At 38.9% G+C, this 18,658-nt stretch overlaps 1 protein-coding gene across 3 annotated transcripts in view; it reads left to right on the top strand.

Moving 5' to 3' along the window:
* Window positions 1-18,162, top strand: part of SIM1 (SIM bHLH transcription factor 1) — a 70,769-nt gene extending 52,607 nt beyond the window's left edge. For all 3 annotated transcript variants that reach the window (XM_006271800.3, XM_019486377.2, XM_019486379.2), the window contains 2 exons: window positions 1,836-2,241; window positions 10,478-18,162. In XM_006271800.3, coding sequence (XP_006271862.1) covers window positions 1,836-2,241; window positions 10,478-11,208 — 1,137 coding nt within the window. In that variant the 3' untranslated portion in view covers window positions 11,209-18,162. The remainder of the gene's footprint in view (window positions 1-1,835; window positions 2,242-10,477) is intronic.
* The last annotated feature ends 496 nt before the right edge of the window (window positions 18,163-18,658 follow it).

The following is an 18,658-nucleotide window of genomic DNA, read 5'->3' as shown; positions in this document are numbered from 1 at the left end:
AATTCTACAAGTGACAAAAGTAAGAGTAAGACCAGAGAAACCATAGGTTCCTTATGGACCAGGGCCTGGTATTGCTTAATCTCTTCATGTATGATTTGGGCAATGGGATCAAGTGCCCGCTTAGCAAATTTGTGAATGATATGAAGTTGGGTAGAGTTGAGTATAATCTGAAGGTAGGACTAGGATCCAGAGTTACCTGGATAGATTAGTGAAGTGGTCTTCAATCAATCAGATGAGGTTCAAGAGAACAAAGGCAAAATCCTGCACTTGGGACAGAATAGTTGCATGCACAAAGATCAGTGAATGACTTGGCTAGGCTCCAGAATTGCAGGACCTGGGCATTACATCAGAACATAAATGGATTATGAGCCTACAATGTGCTCTTGTTGCAAAAAAGAGTCAACAGCATACTGGATTGTATTAAAAAGAGTTTTGCTTGCAAATCAAGTGATTTTTTTTTCTATTCTGTTCAGCATTGATGAGCGGGTTAGAGAGGTAATTGATTGGGTTGATTTAGTCAGGGTGATTCTTGTGTTGAGCAGAGGACTGGACTAGATGACCTTGTGAGGTCCCTTCCAGTCCTACTTTCCTATGATCCTGTGATCTTAGATTGCTGGATAGATTTTTAGACTGGATGCTTAAAAGCTCTGTTGCTTTTTAACACCTTACCTCGCTCCAAAACCTTAATAGTGTCTGATATTTCTGAAGACTTCAGCATACATATGGCCATACTAGAATGTTAGTCATAGCTCCTTCCCACATGTATATATATAGGTCTTTGCAATGTGACTACATGCAGTCACTGACATTTCCTACTTACGATACTTTCTGTTAATAAAAATCTCAAGCAATTTTACTACTGGAACTGTACAGATGGTTTAACTTTCTCTAAGTAAAACTAATAGTCAGTACTTTTGATGTACTCTTCTATATTCTTTGGCTACTGTATAAAATATTGATTCTGGTTGCTATGAGGAGTTTCACAACAACCCAGATTCATGAAATGGAAAGTTTTGTCTTTGGTAAAAATTAGGCCTTTGCATTAAAATGAAAAGTTACTGGGTATTTTTATGGGGAATGAGAGGGTATGAGAATTCCAGATTCCTCTAAAAATATCAGTGTGTAGTATACTGATATTCAGTTATGGAGAAATTGTACATACTTTTTGGGCTGTGCTCTGTAGCGTGAGGGTGCTGTATACTATACTTCACCATCCTTCAATATTATTCCCAAATGTTTCAGTCCCTCTTGCTCTTATTAGATAGTCTCCTCCTTTAGTAAGCTCTCTTCAGTAGCTGATTTCCTTGCTCTCAAGGAACAAACAGTAAGCAGAAAGGCAAGTCCTTCTGATCTGCCACTTCAAAACTTGGCCACACCCTGGAGTTTTTCCTCATGGTATTTTGAAACACCTGAGTGTCCAGGATATTTCTTTACCTACTGTAATAGGGAGAAAGGAAGATTTGAAGGTGTCTGATAAAACAGGCAGGTAAGGGAGATATAGGGAAGGCATTGTGGTCACGAACAACGATAATGAAAAGGATTTTGAACAAAATTCAGTTTTGTCTTTCAGATATTGGTATCATTTCAATCTTTTCTAGAACTGCTTTTGAGTGGAAGAATGGAGCTACAATACTGAACATGAGTTTCATTTTCAAAGTTATAAATAAAATATTTTCCTATTTAAATATATCGCATTAAATATGGATGTTGATGAGCTAGGTTTTACATATCTTAAAGGATGGAATCGGGTGGCTTTTAAATGGGAGGAATGGGATTTAGATTTTCATGAGGTCTGCCCTGTCAGCTGTGAGAGTGCCTTTCATTTTGTATTGCAGTATTCTGGATTTCATACAGAAAGATCTGAATCTGACCATGAGAGCCAGTGGGGTGGAAGCCCACTCACTGATACTGCTTCTCCACAATTACTGGAACCTGCTGAGAGACCAAGCTCACAACACCATGATGTCTCCTGTGCCTATAGACAGTACTCGGACCGCAGCGCTCTCTGCTATGGCTTTGCACTTGACCATTCTAGGTTGACCGATGACAGACATTTCCATACTCAGGCCTGTGAAGGTGGCAGATGTGAAGCTGGTAGATATTTCCTGGGCACACCACAGCCTGGAAGAGAGACTTGGTGGGGTTCTCGTTCAGCATTGCCCCTGACCAAATCATCCCCTGAAAGCAGAGAAGCATATGAGAATAGCATGCCCCACATAACTTCAGTTCACAGGATTCATGGTAAGAAATAACAAGCAATTCTTGGGCACCGTAGCAAATCTAAAGCAATAGTTTCAAAGTCATGAAGCCATGTGGCCAGTTTGTGCGCAAGAGGTCTGCTGATCTGTGTGCTCGTGTCTGGGTCTGGGTGTACAAATTGTACAGTAGTACAGATCTGGGTTTGATAATCAGATCTATATAGTAAAATATGCCATTTGCTTCTAACTTTTTAGTTCTGAAATGAAATTGGAAGCATATTGTATTATTACTCACATACCACATGCATCCTCTTCTCAAAAAATTGCCATCCCAAATCAGTGAAGTATCTTAAGGGAGGAGGCTGATTTTTAGACTGGAACAAAGGTCTGGGCATGTAGGAATGGCTACTGGGGATGGTGTGTGGCTCTCAGCCACGTGGATCAGGGACAGGCCCACTCATCAGTGTTATTCACCCTACCCCTGCAGCTCCACAGCTAGAAGTTTAACCTTCTCACAGCTGCTGTGAAATTGGCAGTAGCTTTCGGCTGAGCAGCAAGGGGAGAGAGAAGTGATACTGATGAGTGGACTCTGCTCCATATGGCCAGTATTTAGCTATGATGAAGCTGTGCTATGGCAGGTAAGTCTGGAAAAATCTTGCACAATGTATGCAAATAAATATGGTAGGTTAAATCTCAGCAAACATGTAAGAGGTGTACCTAATGTAAATAGTCTATTTCTGTGAGTGCACCAGTTTGCATAAGAACTAACCCCAATTTACACCTGGAACCAAACCTAGGATGAATAATGCTTGAAGTCTGGACAAGTTTTGGACAACCTTTTCTGCCCCACTGCAGTTAATGTCTTAAACTGGAAGCAACTATGCTGAGGAGAAAAAAACCTCAGCCAGAATGACTGTTCTCCAATACATTCCAGCCAGACCAAGGACAAAAAGTGTTGTAAAATTAAAAAGAATCCCTGACTTTGTTTTTTGCAGATTTAATTGGGTTGGATAAAATTCACAAAGTTTGAATGAACAGCAAATAGAATATAAAGTTGTTCTTCCAAACATTTTGAGGCTTGTCCAGTACAGCTTTCATTTGAAGACTGGCTAACATGATGTTGTGAGATGCATGTAAGTGTAGACTGGTTGGAATAGCCTGTTGTAGCAATGATTGCATTTTTTGAGGAAGGAATTGGTCTGCAGTGCTAAGTATTATCTAAAGAATTTATGACATTTGAGGGCCCCAGTCCTAAGCAAGCTATAAGTTTGCCTACCTGCAGTAGTGCAACTGGGATGGAGGGGAAAGGGAGGAAGAGGCAAGTAGAATGCCAGCCACAGGCACTGGCTAAAAGTGGGTACCAGAATCATCCCCCCAGCTTCCCACCCCAGAAGTCCCTGCCACAGCAGGGGCAGCCCTGTGTTGCCTGGCCATAGGAACCAGGCAGGCTTAGTCCTGCCCACAGTGGTGTATCTGTGGGGTGGGAGGCAAGTAGAGTGGATGGAATGGTGCTTCCTCACAGGGAGCCTTTGCCAAAGCAGGCATAGCCCTGAACCCACTGCCATAGCAAAGGGGGGGGGGTAAGTGGGGCGACTGCACTGGGTGCTGAAGCGAAGGGGTGCCAATAGGTGCTGCCCAGCTGGGGTGGGGTGCAGGACAGAGCCACGAGTAACTCATTTGGGGTGTGGGCGGGGGGGGGGGCATGCAGGGATAGGGGAAGGGCAGCTCCTGCTGCTGCATGCACTCCTGGGTATAAATGGGGTGGGGGGGGTAGTAAACTCCTGGATCTGTGTGGGGTGAGGGTGGGCTGCTGCTGCGGGGTTTGCCCCGGGCACCAAACTTCATTGCTACAGCACTGCAAGAACCCACTGGTGTATCTGAAGCAAATGGGGTCTTGAGGGCACCTCCCAGAGAGCTTACACCAAACAGCTGCTGCCACCTAAGCTGATGCTGCTGTAGTAGTAGCAGTAGCAAGGGGAAGATTTCCCTTCAGCTCAACCTCTAATCCCTCCCCACTCCAAGATCACCTTCCCCAGCTACAGTGATGGGCATACCTTCCCCTGCCTACCCTGGATGCTGAAGGAGCTCCCTACACCTCTGCCTACTGCATTTGCTAATTGAATTGGCTCTCTAAATTTAGAACAAATTGGCATATTTCACTTGAATTAGAATAAAATTATTCCAAAATAGAGAGAAAAAATGAAATATCAAATTCAAGGAAATGTGGTCTAAAAAAAAAGATAGTGATGGAAGAAAGGAGGCCTTTAATTGAATTTGGTCAGTACTAATCTGCCGTGTTCTTTTTACCACAGTGTATTGCACTTTCCGGTATTGTGTTCCTTTACTCTATCATAGGCAAGTGCCTGCAATTTTTTCTTCTGTAAAACAGAGTTGAGTAGAATATATTGATTTTTTAGTAATTCAAATATACTTTGTTTTTTATATATAATATAATATGTATGTATGTGTATATAAAACAAAGTATATTTGAATTACTTAAAAGTCAATATATTTTACTCAACTGTTTTACAGAAGAAAAATATATAACGTTATAAGATATGTGTGTGTGTGTATACACACACACACATATATATATAACCTGTTATGTAATATATAATGTTATTCATATATAGGTACATGGTATACACCAGGTTATTGTAATTATAATCATATTATAATTGTTGGTGATCATACTAAGTCTTATGTAGAAATATTTATGTATACACTATTGTTCTTAATGTGGGAATAAAATGTGTATTTTATGTGTATTTTATCAAAGACAACCAATGAAAACTAATAATAGAGTTTGATTTTGGTTTCTTTGCTAGTTCAACTTTTATTACAGTTGCTGTAGTTAAATTCTTCATTGTATGGAGCTCCACAGATATATTACAATGGGTCTTCTGCTTCTATGTAGTTCTGGGGGCAGAATCAGACTTGTTAGTCACTCTGCAGAAGGGAATGCCCCACTTTCTGAAAATCTTCCATGCCTTTCTGCTTCCACAGTTGGAGCTCAGTAGATCTGAGCTACACTGGTGCAGACCATTGCTTGTTCTCAAAACAATCTGTATTTGATTGATTAGACCTGAATGTAGCTTTCAGAGCTACTTCTTTGTGTAGGAAATGCCCACTATTCCTTCTCTCTGGGCACATCTACACGAGATACTGACTGTGCAGTAGCCAAAAAATACCACACAGTGGCATGTCACAACATGGACAGTGCTAATACAATACTGCGCAGTATGATTAGGTAACTGCGCAGTAGTGTTGGCGCTACTATGCAGTAACTCCAGTTACTGCACATTTATTTAGTACTTGGTAATGCACATAATAAAGTGCTAATACAAGTACTTACTAATACAAGTACTAATGCACAGTAGCATCTTGTGTAGACGTGCCGTTTGAAATGTAATTTATTGGCTACATCTTCTTGTCACCCATGTGCAAAGAAATAACAGGAGACAAAACCAGGAGGAGGGAAAGGCAAAATTAGTATGCTCCTTACTCCTCATTTAACTTTTCAATTGGAACCTTCCTGCCCCTCAACATGAAAGCGTCCATTAGGGTCCTTGTGCTAGAGACATTTCACTTATCAGGCATGTATGTGGACTCTAGGTGCGTAAGGAGTATGGACAACATGCACTTGGTGTGGCTTCAAAAGGAAAGGAGAGCTGCTTCTTGGGAACACACAGCAACTGTTAGGTATCCATAGTGACACAACTGAACTAAATCATGCCAACATGACCCCAGATGAACAAGGTTAAAATTGGAGCAGTTTTGCTACATTTGTATTGCAAGTTTCATGCACAAGTAACAGTGAAAGCATGCAACTGCCATGATCCTGAGCAGTGGTTCCCTGTCCCCTTTTGAACTGCTCTAAGCTTGTGTTTGGCCCTGCCATAGGTGTGGTTCATTCTATTCCATTCTATTCTATTCTGATCAAGTCACTGAAAAATAATTAAAAAGTGGATACATCCTCCTTCAACTCCTCACTGCTTTTTTTTTGTGATTTAGTCCTAAGGATAAGATGATAGCATGTTACAAAAGTAGATACATTCATGGATTTTCAGGGGCTTGAACAGGGTAGAACAGAATCATAATGTAGGTACCTAAGTCCACTTAGACATCTAATAGATGGAATGGAATCTAGCCCACAGCAAGTGGCGACTCCTCATGTTTCACCTTGCAGACAAGGTTTAGAAGACCAGAGCATTAAAGGATGCAGAGAGAAGTTCCCCTGAACCACCTGAGTCTGTAATAACAAGTACCACTGTTGAGTGCTGAGCATTTGTTTCATTTTTTTCATCACCTCAGAAAAGAGCACAAAATATTTCCCAGAAGGATCTAAACTGGAATCATATATCTGTCTCCGTTAAGCCCTGCAGGATGTCAATTAAGAAGAATGAGTCTCAAAGCCAAGAAAGATTAAACAAATAGGACCAAAGGTCTAAATCAAAATGGTTGTTTCCTCACAAAGTGGAGTCATTTTTTTTTTATTTTCAAGGACACAGTGAAACATGGATTCCAATGCTTCCTTTTGGATATTATGCACAGTACTACAAAAAGAATGGTTCTAGTGGTGGCCCTCAGACAAGAAGGAACAATGTCTATTTTCCTCAGAGTCTAATATAGATGCAGCATGAGATTGGATACCTCTAGTACAGTTCAGATTTTAGAAAAGGATAAGTTGGTGATGTGAGACAGTGCCTCAGAATGTCCCATTATGCATCTGGGAGTGGAGCTGGGGTGATGTTCTTGTAGTAGCAGGGCAAAGCACAAACAGGCATACAGGAAGTCAGCATTTCTATAGAGGCTATAGAATAATCATTCATGTTTCTCAGAGATGCACTGCAGTGGACCTTGGCACCTACATGAAGCTCCTCCAGAATTGTCTTCAGTTTCTACCACCTTACTATCCCACCGTCAGTGAAAATAATTTCCTAGTTCATGAATCTGACAAAAAAGCCATGATGATGCCATATTGGATATACGGGGTGTTTATTTGGGATCCCAAAGAAATCAGGAAGTTGATTCTGGGACAAGATACAGAGCTTAGACCATTTTTTAAATGTACTTTAACCAATTTTTCCCTTCACAAACATGGACATATATTGACCATGAAAGGCAATACATTCACCAAGACCTTTCTGAACCAGCAAGTAGGAATAAGGGAGAAGCGAAGCTGCTTTTGTCAAGGGCAGACTCTTTGTGTGATTGAGCACCCTCTTGTGCAACCCTCTTGAAGATTAACAGTTACACAAATAATCATTTCCAGATTCTGACGCCCTTATTCATTTTGAATTGGTCCTGTTTCTAGGAGTGTCCCTCTGGAGTAAGCTGGACTCTTTGTGAAGTAACAAGCTATTCAGTATGAGCAAAAGTAATCTGGTTTATAGTCTCTTTTTATCTCAGATCCTTATCTGCAGAATGCTAAAATCTTTGGGAAAGGACTACCTTATATTTCATATTTGTACAGTGGCCAACAAAATGCTAATCATGACTGGGGCCCATAGGAGCTACTGCATAAATAAATAACTCTGTGTCTCTGAAATGTACACTAAGAATAAATACATATTTGTGTGGTGCTCAGATACTATGCAACTGCTATAGAGTTACTGATGTTGCCATCAGCAGAAAGTACTCTACGGTAGAGCACTTCAGATATACACAGCAATCCAGAGTCCAGATGTATAGCATGTATATAGAATTTGCCTATAGTCATTAATTTTATCACCTGTTCTGGAAACACTCTGGTGATAATATCATAGAGTACATCTCCGTGTACAGTTAATGTGATGGAATATACTCTAGCACAATTTGAGCCAGAGTAAACTAATTTGATGTCACTGTCTACATGTACATTTAAGAGCAGCAATTTACCGCGCTGCTGGATACCACTTATGTCTTACAGGACTGTCTGGCAGCACAGTAAATTAGTCTACTGTATCCTAGTTGCCATACCCATGTAGATAGTGACTCTTTACTGCACAGCAAATTAGTCTGCTACGCTGTAAAGTATCTTGTGTAGTCATGCCCATACTGTTACAAGTATGTGGACGTTAATGCAATGAAGAATACAAAAATGTACACATTTACCACATTTTCTTTCTTCACGTAACAATATCCGCCAAACCTCCCCTTCCCACTAGACAATATCTTTTGAGTGGGCTGTGGTAAAATGGCATTCAGTAACTTGTAAAAAAAGCTGTCTCATATTTTGTCATAGGCATGAATATTAGCAAGATTTTATGAAGTCCATAACTGCATTGTCTCCTTATAGTTGAAATATTTTTCAACTGTTAGGCTCTTCAGGGATAGGGTTACTCTCCTTTTACAAGTGACTCATGGGTCTGGTCTGGTCTGGTCTGTCTCAGCTGCATGTGAGCTGAACACCTCCTCTTACAGATCTGTCGGCCTTATTACCAAAAGACAGGTAATTTCAGGTTAGCATGGTTGAAATTTTCTATTTTAGAGATTTTGGACAGCAGATATTTATGCACATACAAAACTCATTTCCCTATAGTTGCCAGTCAGTGAACATGAAGGCATATTTTGTTCCATTTCTTATTGACAGAAAACATGTATATGTGATGACAAGGCTACAAAATCTAGTCTCTTGATTTATTATATACTTGTCTTATTAACCTCTTCTCACCTTTAAGATATAAGGAATTATCTAATAACCTATACTTCTGACACTTTATGGGCCTGATGTTCAGCTAATCACCATTTGACTCTGTTTTTATGGGCACAAAAAGTACCTAGCTATCTAAGTGCTTCCAACCATGCTTATAATTTGTTTTAGGTGCAAAATCACATGCCCATATTATTGATTTGGGCCAATTACTGACCATCACTGATTATCTGTAGCTCTGACACAATCTTTTGTGATCTTGGGCACTTATGCCTAAATCCTATTTCACCATTATATGCCTAAGTGGCATTTACATAGCCATGTAATTGCAATTTTTGGCACAGTTTAGATTCTATTTCCATCTGTGGCAGAATAGGATCTCTCTACATGCATACCATGTGGAAGCAAAATAGAGGAAGAGGGCAGCTCTTTCACCTTTTTGTGACTAGGGCACTAACCCAGGGAGTGGGAAACCAGAAGCTGATTGATGCCAGAGGAGGAAGAGGGTACCAGTGGCTTAACTAAAATGGGGTGACTGAAGCAGGAGACCTGGCCACCTACTTGGCAGGGAGTTGAAAAAATAAGAGCCATCCCTACAACTACATTAGCAACTGGAAGATGCCATTGCTTCTGTGAATTTCTGCTTTTCCAAACATTCAGCTGCACTATAATGCTTCTGAGGATAGCCCCATCTTCTAACTCCCCTCATCCAAAGAAGGGTGGAACCTGCATGTACCACTTCCCATTATAGAAGTACTGTAACCACCAGGCCTTAACTCTAGACACTGCCCAGAGCATTGTTCTCTTGAAGCTGACCCATGGCACCTTGAATTTAGGAAAATGAATAAGCAAGTGGGAATAATTTCTGCCTCAGCCCTGGGCTCTCTTTTTTTTCCAGGGCAGCATCCATCTCACTGAGTTATCCTTCTACTTTGCTCTCCAGCTCCTTGCCCAACATATCTTCCTCTATTGATTGACTATTGGGCCAGTTTCAAAGGAAATCATACCCTGATGGTTACAGTACTTTTTCATGGTGAGGGAGCCCAGGCCCCATGCTCCCTGGAGAAGTATGTCTAAGCTATTGAATTTGGAGGTGTATCCAAAAGGGATTTGGAGGTGAAAGGGTGAAAAGGGCTCCTCTTCCTCCAATGTCAAATATCTTCTATTAGTATTGTCCCTGCAACTAAAATTTTAAGATTACCTGGTATTGTGAATGTGCCTGGGTGATTCTGTTGTGCCTGGTACTTATGCAACACAATTCAGCCTACTGAGATACATGCTCAGAAGGGAAATGCAAGGTGAGCATAGCTACAGGGAATCTATATTGTGCACAGGGACAAAAAATGCAGTCATGTAGTTACTGACTGCTACTTAGGCATGTAAAAATTAAATAAAATTTAGCCCTAATCTCTGCCTCAGTTCTCCACGTGTATCATGAACATACTTCTTTTGTTTTCAGTGTTTAAGCGTTCATGGTCAGAGACTGACTTTAGTTTGGCTTCCAGTTGCTCTTGTATATAAATATTAACTCAACCTACTACCGATACAGTCAGTCGTTACATGCTATCATAGTTGTTTACTTTCCTTTGAGACAAACTGTGTACAAACCAAACCTGACTACTTGTCCCCTTTATCTGTTTTCTAGGGAGAGGACACTGGGATGAGGATAGTGTTGTTAGTTCACCCGATCCAGGCTCTGCTAGTGAATCAGGAGACCGATATCGTCCTGAACAGTATCAGAATAGTCCACACGAGCCCAGCAAAATTGAAACTCTAATAAGAGCTACTCAGCAAATGATTAAGGAGGAAGAAAACAGGCTACAGCTACGGAAAACAACTCCTGATCCATTGGTCTCTCTTAACGGAGCAGGGAAAAAACACTCCCTTTGCTTTGCTAACTACCAGCAGCAGCAGTTGACAGGCGATGTCTGTCATGTTCCTACAGTTGCCAACACCTCTCCATGTGAACACATTCAGCAACGAGACGGGAAGATTATGAGCCCACATGAAAATGACTACGACAACAGTCCTACGACACTGTCTAGAATAAGCAGCCCAAATTCTGACCGAATTTCAAAGTCCAGTTTGATACTAGCTAAAGACTATCTGCATTCAGACATGTCCCCACATCAAACCACAGGAGACCATCCAGCAGCTTCTCCAACCTATTACAGCTCACACAGGCAGTACTTTGATAAGCATGCTTATACGTTAACTGGATATGCTCTTGAACATCTATATGACAGCGAAACTATTAGAAACTATTCCTTGGGCTGTAATGGATCACACTTTGATGTGACTTCTCATTTAAGGATGCAGCAAGATCCAGCACAGGGACACAAGGGGACCTCTGTTATAATAACCAATGGAAGCTGACATTTTTTCTAATATATTTTGTTCTTTAAAAAACAAAACAAAACAAAACCCCCCCTTTGAAATGTAATTGGAAGATATATATGTTTTAAGACCCTGGTTACCAGCATTTGATATACCACAATGCACTAGAGAAAATACCTAAAGTACTGGGGAAAAGTTAGTAGATGTGTTCATTTAAAAATAATGCACTGGCATTAGGGTTATAGTGAATACAACTAAATACAATGTGGCTGTCATATTATATAGAAAAGCTGGGAAAGGCTTGGGCTGGGTTGGCTAAGCAGACTTTTGGTAGACAAGTTGAGCAGTTTATGCACCCTGGGCCCATCTGGACAAGATGCTTTACTGTACAGCAGATTAATTTGCTGCACAGTAAAGCATCACCGTCTACATGTACATGTGAGTGGCAGTTAGGGTGCAGTAGACTAATTTACTGTGCTGCCAGATTGTCCCATCAGATACAAGTGGTATCTGGTAGCACAGTATTTTACTGAGCTTAAATGCACATGTAGACAGTGACATCGGGATTAATTTACTCTGGTTCAATTTGAGATGGAGTATATTTCAGTTGTATTAATTGCACATGTAAACGCACCCACTGACTAATTTAATACATACTAAAGCATCAGCATCTACATGTGCACAGCATTTACCGTGTGGTATTTTTGTCTAATGTGCTGTTTTCTAGTACCTGTACATACAGATACTAGAAATTAGTGCATTAAACTGATGCACCGAAGCACACATGTAGATGCTGACTGGAAGCAAATTGCTCTCAGTCAGCCTAGGCAACAGTGGGCCACAGGGGATGGAGAGAGCTGTCCTGGCTCAGCAGGATGCTGCCTCTCAGTTGCTTGGAGTTTGGGACCTGTCTTCATCTCAGTGTGGCTGGGAGAGCTGTCCCAGCTGCTGGGCAGCTGCCTCCAGGCCACATGGAGATTGGGACGGGATGGGTACTGGGGGTAAATTAGTAGACACATCTCAATCCCATCAGATGGGATGGATACTGATCACCAGGGATCCTGGTTTTCTCCCATTAAAAAAAAATCCCTAATTTTTGGTTTAAAAAAGTAACCCAAAATACACATTTTTCCATGCTTAAAATGAAACACAACTAATATATATATATATATATATATATATATATATATATATAGGTGAGAATTGGGGATTTTTTTATCAGAGAAAACTAGGATCCTGGCTGACCACCACATGGCTGGGAAGCAGTTGCCTGCCAACTGGTATGGCTCTCCCCTGCCCTGCAGAATCAGGATCAGCCCTGTATACCCTCTGCCAGCATGGGGCTGATGCCTGAGGAAGCCAGGCAGTTTAGGGCTGCTCCTGCCCTGCTCCGCCCACCTGCAGCAGCAGCAGGTGGGAAGAGCAGGGCAGGAGCAGCCCGAAACTGAACCGCTCCAGCTGAGAGCCAGCCCTGAACTGAACTGAAACCCTGTCCTAAACCCTAGACTGCCGCCCTACACTGAACTGCTCTGGTTGAGAGGCAATTTGCTCCCAACAGGCACACGTTCAGATGCATATGGAAGCCCAGTATAATATGCCTGAATTTTCTGTGCAGAAAATTTAGGTTCATTAATTGCACATGTAGACGCGCACACTGTGTAGGACTTGGCTGATGAAAAATGCTCCCAAAGGAACCCTCTGAATTGCACATACCCCATAGGTCTTGGTCAACTTTAACTGCTATGCACTCCCTACATATAAAAACATGGAATATATACATTTAAAATGTGCATTAAAATTTGTATCTTTGGTGATTTGTTTATTCCAGTAAACTCTAGCTATTTAATGCTGCTCAGTGCATCCATGGGTGGCCAAAAGGAAGAAAAGAGAATGATTCTCAGAATTGTTACTTCTTTGCATACTCATATTCTTAGTTGTACACATGCTTGACTTGAAATATGTAAATTGAGCAATATATTTACGATTACATAGATATAATATTTACTTATACAGTATTTAAAGGAAGGAACTGAAAAGGGGTTATTTTTCAGTTTCTTTTGAGCAATACAGAATTGATGTAGAGGTTGAAGATACTTTGAGTGGCAATTACATTTTGGAAGATTGCATAAAATGGCTGGTAGAGTTAATAGGAGACAATTAGTGAAAAGGAAATGCAGAAAGAGGCTGCGAGTGGCCCAAGACAAACAAATTTAATCCTATGGTTATGTAAAAGTACATACACCATGAAGAGGAGACTCAGAGTGGGTTAGATATACGGGAGGAACTGCTCTAAAATTACTGCAAGGCTGGCTGTAAAATACAACTAGGTGAGTGTAAAAATATGAGTTGTAAGGAAGACAAATACTGCATGGTGGTTGTGGTGAAATTTCAAAAAGCCTGTGGGTACATTAGGAAAATAAAGGAGATTGTAAAGATTCTAGGGTAGCAAGGCTGACAGACTACTGAAGTAATAGGCATGACTACAAGAAAGACAGGGTTCTTGTCTTACTCATACAGTCAATAGAGCAGAGATGTCAAAAACAGTCAGGTAATAATCAGGGGAAGACAAGAAAGAAACTGAAGGAATCGGGATCCTGAGAAATTTCAGTTATTCTTTGTTAATGGGCTTGCCAAAGGATGCAGAGGAAGCTATAGTAAATATATTGAAAATCCACATTTGCAAGGAGATATTAATAAACTGCAAGCAAGACAATGTAACATCAACAACTAAAACATTTATATAAGGGAGATCATTGTTACATTTATTGACCCCCTTCTCACCCATAAAAAATCAATGGGAATCTTGCAATTGATTTAAAAAGGAACTAGACTTACTGCCAGTCGCCACTCATAATAGGATGGGCATTGGGGTGATTAGATAAATGGAATGGACATTTCAGACTGGCTTGGCTTATGATCCAAGGAAGCTAGACACATGGGACTTTACCAGCAATGGTCATAACATATCCATCCCAATGTACGAGATATCTTACAAATATTAGTTTTCAAAATAGGGATAATCCATGCAGAGATGACAACAAAAAATAACAATCTAGATCACTTAAGCAGAGTTTAACCATAAGACAAAAATATGTATGATCTTTAAACCTGGAATACTGATCACTTTGAGGCAGATTGTAGTACTTGAACTGAATAATATTCTGTCCCACAAGAAATCCTTTTTGACTTGTTATCGCTTTGAGTGAATGGTACATGAACATGAGGAATGGTAATACAATCCAATCTTTATTATCTAAAACTCACAATAAAAGGTAGTGCAGATCGCAAGCAGAAAGATAAAGAGACTGAAAGGTCTAATAAAACTTTAAATAAACTAAATCTATCATCGTTGAGGAAAAAATTCACAGGGAATGTCAGTGCTGTAAACAAATTCTGCAGAGAAAAGAGTGTAGATAACAGGATAAGAGATCCATTTAAATTAGTGGCAGATATGAGAGACAAGGCATTAAATGTTAGCTAAGGAATTATAAAAACAAGATGAATTTGGAGAGAATTTTGTTTAACAAAATGTAAAATGTTGAATGAACTATAAAAGTAAAAAGGGAGCAGCTAGTATAAATCATATTTTTAAAAGGTCAAACCAAAACAATATTTGATGTTGGGGCAATAGTACTGGCTCAGTGGGAGGGATAAGCCAAAATGGACTTCATTCAGCCCAGTAATTTTTTTATATAGTCCTAAAAATTAGGAGAGGGTATTTTTGATAAATTTAGTTCTGGATGCATCTTTATTTAGTTTGTATCTATAAAATATTAATAACTTTGTAGTACAAAAGATATGATTTGCCAAGTGAAATAGAGTAAAAATATGTGCATTGCAAAAGTGACTATTGTCCTACAGTATGACAGGCACCTTCAGAACCACTGCACTTATAACACCAAGTCAGTACACTTATAGTCTACATTTCTTCATCTAGAAAAGAGACTGTTCTATGCAATACCATTTCCTCGTTATTATTTAGTGTTATCCTAGAATTAAAGTTTCCAGTAGCTATAATTAATTAGTTTTATCTTACTTTGGTACTGGAATTTTCAGTAGTTCCATGCCAGCATAATGATAATGATAGATGTGGAGAGATGCAATGTAGTGAATATAACATCTAAAGTCTCGGCCCCTCACCTGCAAAGACTGACACTTGTTCACTCCCTACACAAGATGGCAGCAGTTGTCACTCTTAGTGCTTCCTTGTCATTGGCTGGAGATACGTGCTTCTATAGGCTACGTGACTGGTCAGCCTTCTTTCTTAAAAAGACCAAGTACAAGAGACAAAAATGTCATCCTTACTTCAGAGTTGGCAGGGAGTTTTAATGCAATTTTGAATTTTGTGGAAGCTTAGGAACCCACAATCTGCTACATCCTGTTTATATACTATATGAAAACAAGCTTGCAACCTTAACTAAATGCATATAACATGTGCTTTCCAATAGGACATAAAGTTTTTATTTGTCCATGACATATTTTATACAGCTCTTCATTTAACATTAAAAAAAATAGAGCGCTTCAATATTGTTCAAGGACCATATTCTTTTTTTTTTTAAACAAAATTGAGATGAGCTATTTGGGAAAGTTTGAAAAGCAAGATATTGTCTATGATATTTTTAAAATATATCCTATTAGCTTAATGCTATCACTACATAGCGAAGACATTTTAAATGTAGGAACTACACTGATTGCACTGTACTACGTGAGCATTTCTATATTATTCAAACTTTGTGTTGACAAATGTGATATCAAGTTAATATAATAATTAGAATGCGAAATTAATTATCGTTTTATCTAAAACTAATTGAAATCAATATGAGTTTTTCAGTTGACTTCAATAGGTTGTGGATCAAGCCTTCTATATTTTTATTTGATGTTAAGAGACGAATGAAAATATCTCTAATTTATACACAGTAGTACTTGGTGCACTCCATGAACATGCTATAGCTAAATTCACCTAAGACTTTATACCATAAAAACTCCTATTTCATATGCAGTCCCATTGATTAAACTGGGAATATCATAGAATAAAGCATGACTCATTATGAGTAAGAGTAAGGGTAGCAGAATCTGCCTCCTATTTAATTGGCACCAGGGATTTTTGTTTCCTTTTTTTTTTTTAATCTGTAAGATGCAACTATGAGAGTTGTAAAAGAAAATGCCTAAAATACTGTGTATTAATAATAGAAGCGTTTTTCCCTATACATTTTGAATAATTTTACAGAAATGTGGTCACCTTGAATGTTGGTGGGTGCCAAACCCAAAGAATATTCTGCTAAACTTTCCCCCTCTGATTAATAGATATCTTAATATGCTATAATGATGTTTCCATAAGTGCTGTTGCTCAGGATTGTACATTAAAATCCTACTTATTCAAACCCATTTAAATCCATCAAAGCCTTTCATCTGAATCTCTGTTATCTCTAGGCATGGAGCACTTATTCAATGATTTTCTTCGTTACTCAAACAACCATTTTATTTGATAAGTACTGATCTCCCAAAAACTTTTCCGTCAATTGGTTTTCCTTTTTGACTTCTTCAGAAAACATTACTGCAAAAGGCACAGACAGCTCTGTCGAAGTACTGCTACACCGGGGCAGAACCCAAGTCCAACAAACTCATGGATATTAGAATGGTTCTTCAGGCATGCCACCTGCAAAGTTCACCTTGCCTGCATTATCAAGTCCAGCCATGCGTATTTTGGAGGTGGTTCTGGTTAATGTTGGAAAACAAACATATTAAAATTCTGGCACTTCCACAGGATTTTTTTAAGTCTACTCAGAGAAGCACAAAGTATGAAGGCAATTTGTTATTGATTTTAATAGACTACTTTATTTCCATACATGCTGAGTCAAACCAAACTTATTGAAACTCCGGTGTTCAGAAAACGAACATATTATTTTCAGTTATGAATAATTGGTAAATCATCTATCTTCAGTTTAAAAAAATGGAGTTTTGCTATCACTTTGATACAGTATGTATCACTCAGTTTGCTGCGAATAAGGCTTATAAGAGTGTGTAGCTGATGGGTTACCAAAGTATTTCTACCAGTGTATGCTCTACAAGGAGTTATTGTTTTGGAGAAAGAAAATTAAATACAATTTTCTGCACAATGGTGAGTGCCAGTGCATCTCAGTTGCACAGGAAGTGAAAAATTACAATTGTGGGAAACTTCCTCATGGTGTTAAATTCTTTTACACCAGGGTTCATGGACTAACTGCTCTCCAGTTAGCAAAACCTAACCCCTTTCTGAGAGAATGTTAATTTATGGTCCGGCCAAGGGGTATATGGGAGAGAAAAGATTTAATATACCACTGTTATAGCCAGAAAGAAAGATATTTTCTTGGTTGTATTCACTACTGATCCTCTCTTTTCACATGGAATACAGAAGATTCCCAGTTATTCTAGGATTTAAAATACAATTTTAAACATTTTTATTTATTGCAATTTTGACTGCATGTGATTTTGCTTTTAGATACCAGTGAAGTGGGAAGTTTGGAAACACAAACTAATTTCTTTTAAAACATCATAAAACAGTAGTATGTTTACATTTCTAAGGAAATAAAGTGTACTGGGAAGAGTTCTCCTAAATCACTGTAACTTTTTCCCCAAAGGTGAAAACACATAAAATGTATTAATCTAGGAAAAGGCACTTCAGAAACAATGAAACATTTCAAGTTTGCTTTAAACCCAATAGATTATATTTATGAGGAAAAGACACAGAATTGCCAACATTTGAAATACCATGCCTAGCAATGTATAGGTTCTAGTGACGTTGTACCATAACATCTGTAATTTGAATTTTTCCTTTGGAATGTAATGTAGGAAACACAATTTAGCTATGTCAACAATATCTTGCAAAGTGTTCCCATTTATAATTATTTATATTGTAAATAGCTTTCTGAAGTAAATTTGAAGTTAATGTGCATAAGATGTATTTATTATGTGAAGATTTTTTTTTCGTTTAAAATACAGTTACCAATATACAGATTTTTGTCTGGTTTCATGACTTCTTAAGCTAAGGATCAGTCTTAAAAAGAAAACATTTTCATGAATGAACTTTAATCAACATGGATTCCGGTAAATCCTAATTAAGCAGCTTCCATATTTGAATAAAGTTTATTGAAATACTATGCAGCACATATGGCATGTTCTTACAAGTTCAGATCTGTTCATGAATTTCATGTGAAGATACTAACTCCCCATATGCATTTTTATCAAGCTGACAACTCCATTTTGGTTGTGCAAGCCTTTAACTTTGTTGTTTTTTCATTTCCATGTTGAGTGAATACCCAAAGAGTGTTACTCCAGACATAACAACAGAGGCTTGTTAAATGAAGAAGGTCCCTTATTCAGATATGAACAGTAAGCTGACTCCAAACAGAAAAAAAATGGGTTGTCAGGAGTGAAGTTGATTAGGAAACAAATTCATCCAACACCTGATAAGGAAAGAGACTGGAAGGATATAAATGGGTGAAAACTGAAA

This window comes from Alligator mississippiensis, chromosome 1 (assembly GCF_030867095.1).
Source record: "Alligator mississippiensis isolate rAllMis1 chromosome 1, rAllMis1, whole genome shotgun sequence".
Taxonomy (NCBI): Eukaryota; Metazoa; Chordata; order Crocodylia; family Alligatoridae; genus Alligator; species Alligator mississippiensis.
This window is presented reverse-complemented; position numbering and strand designations above follow the sequence as displayed.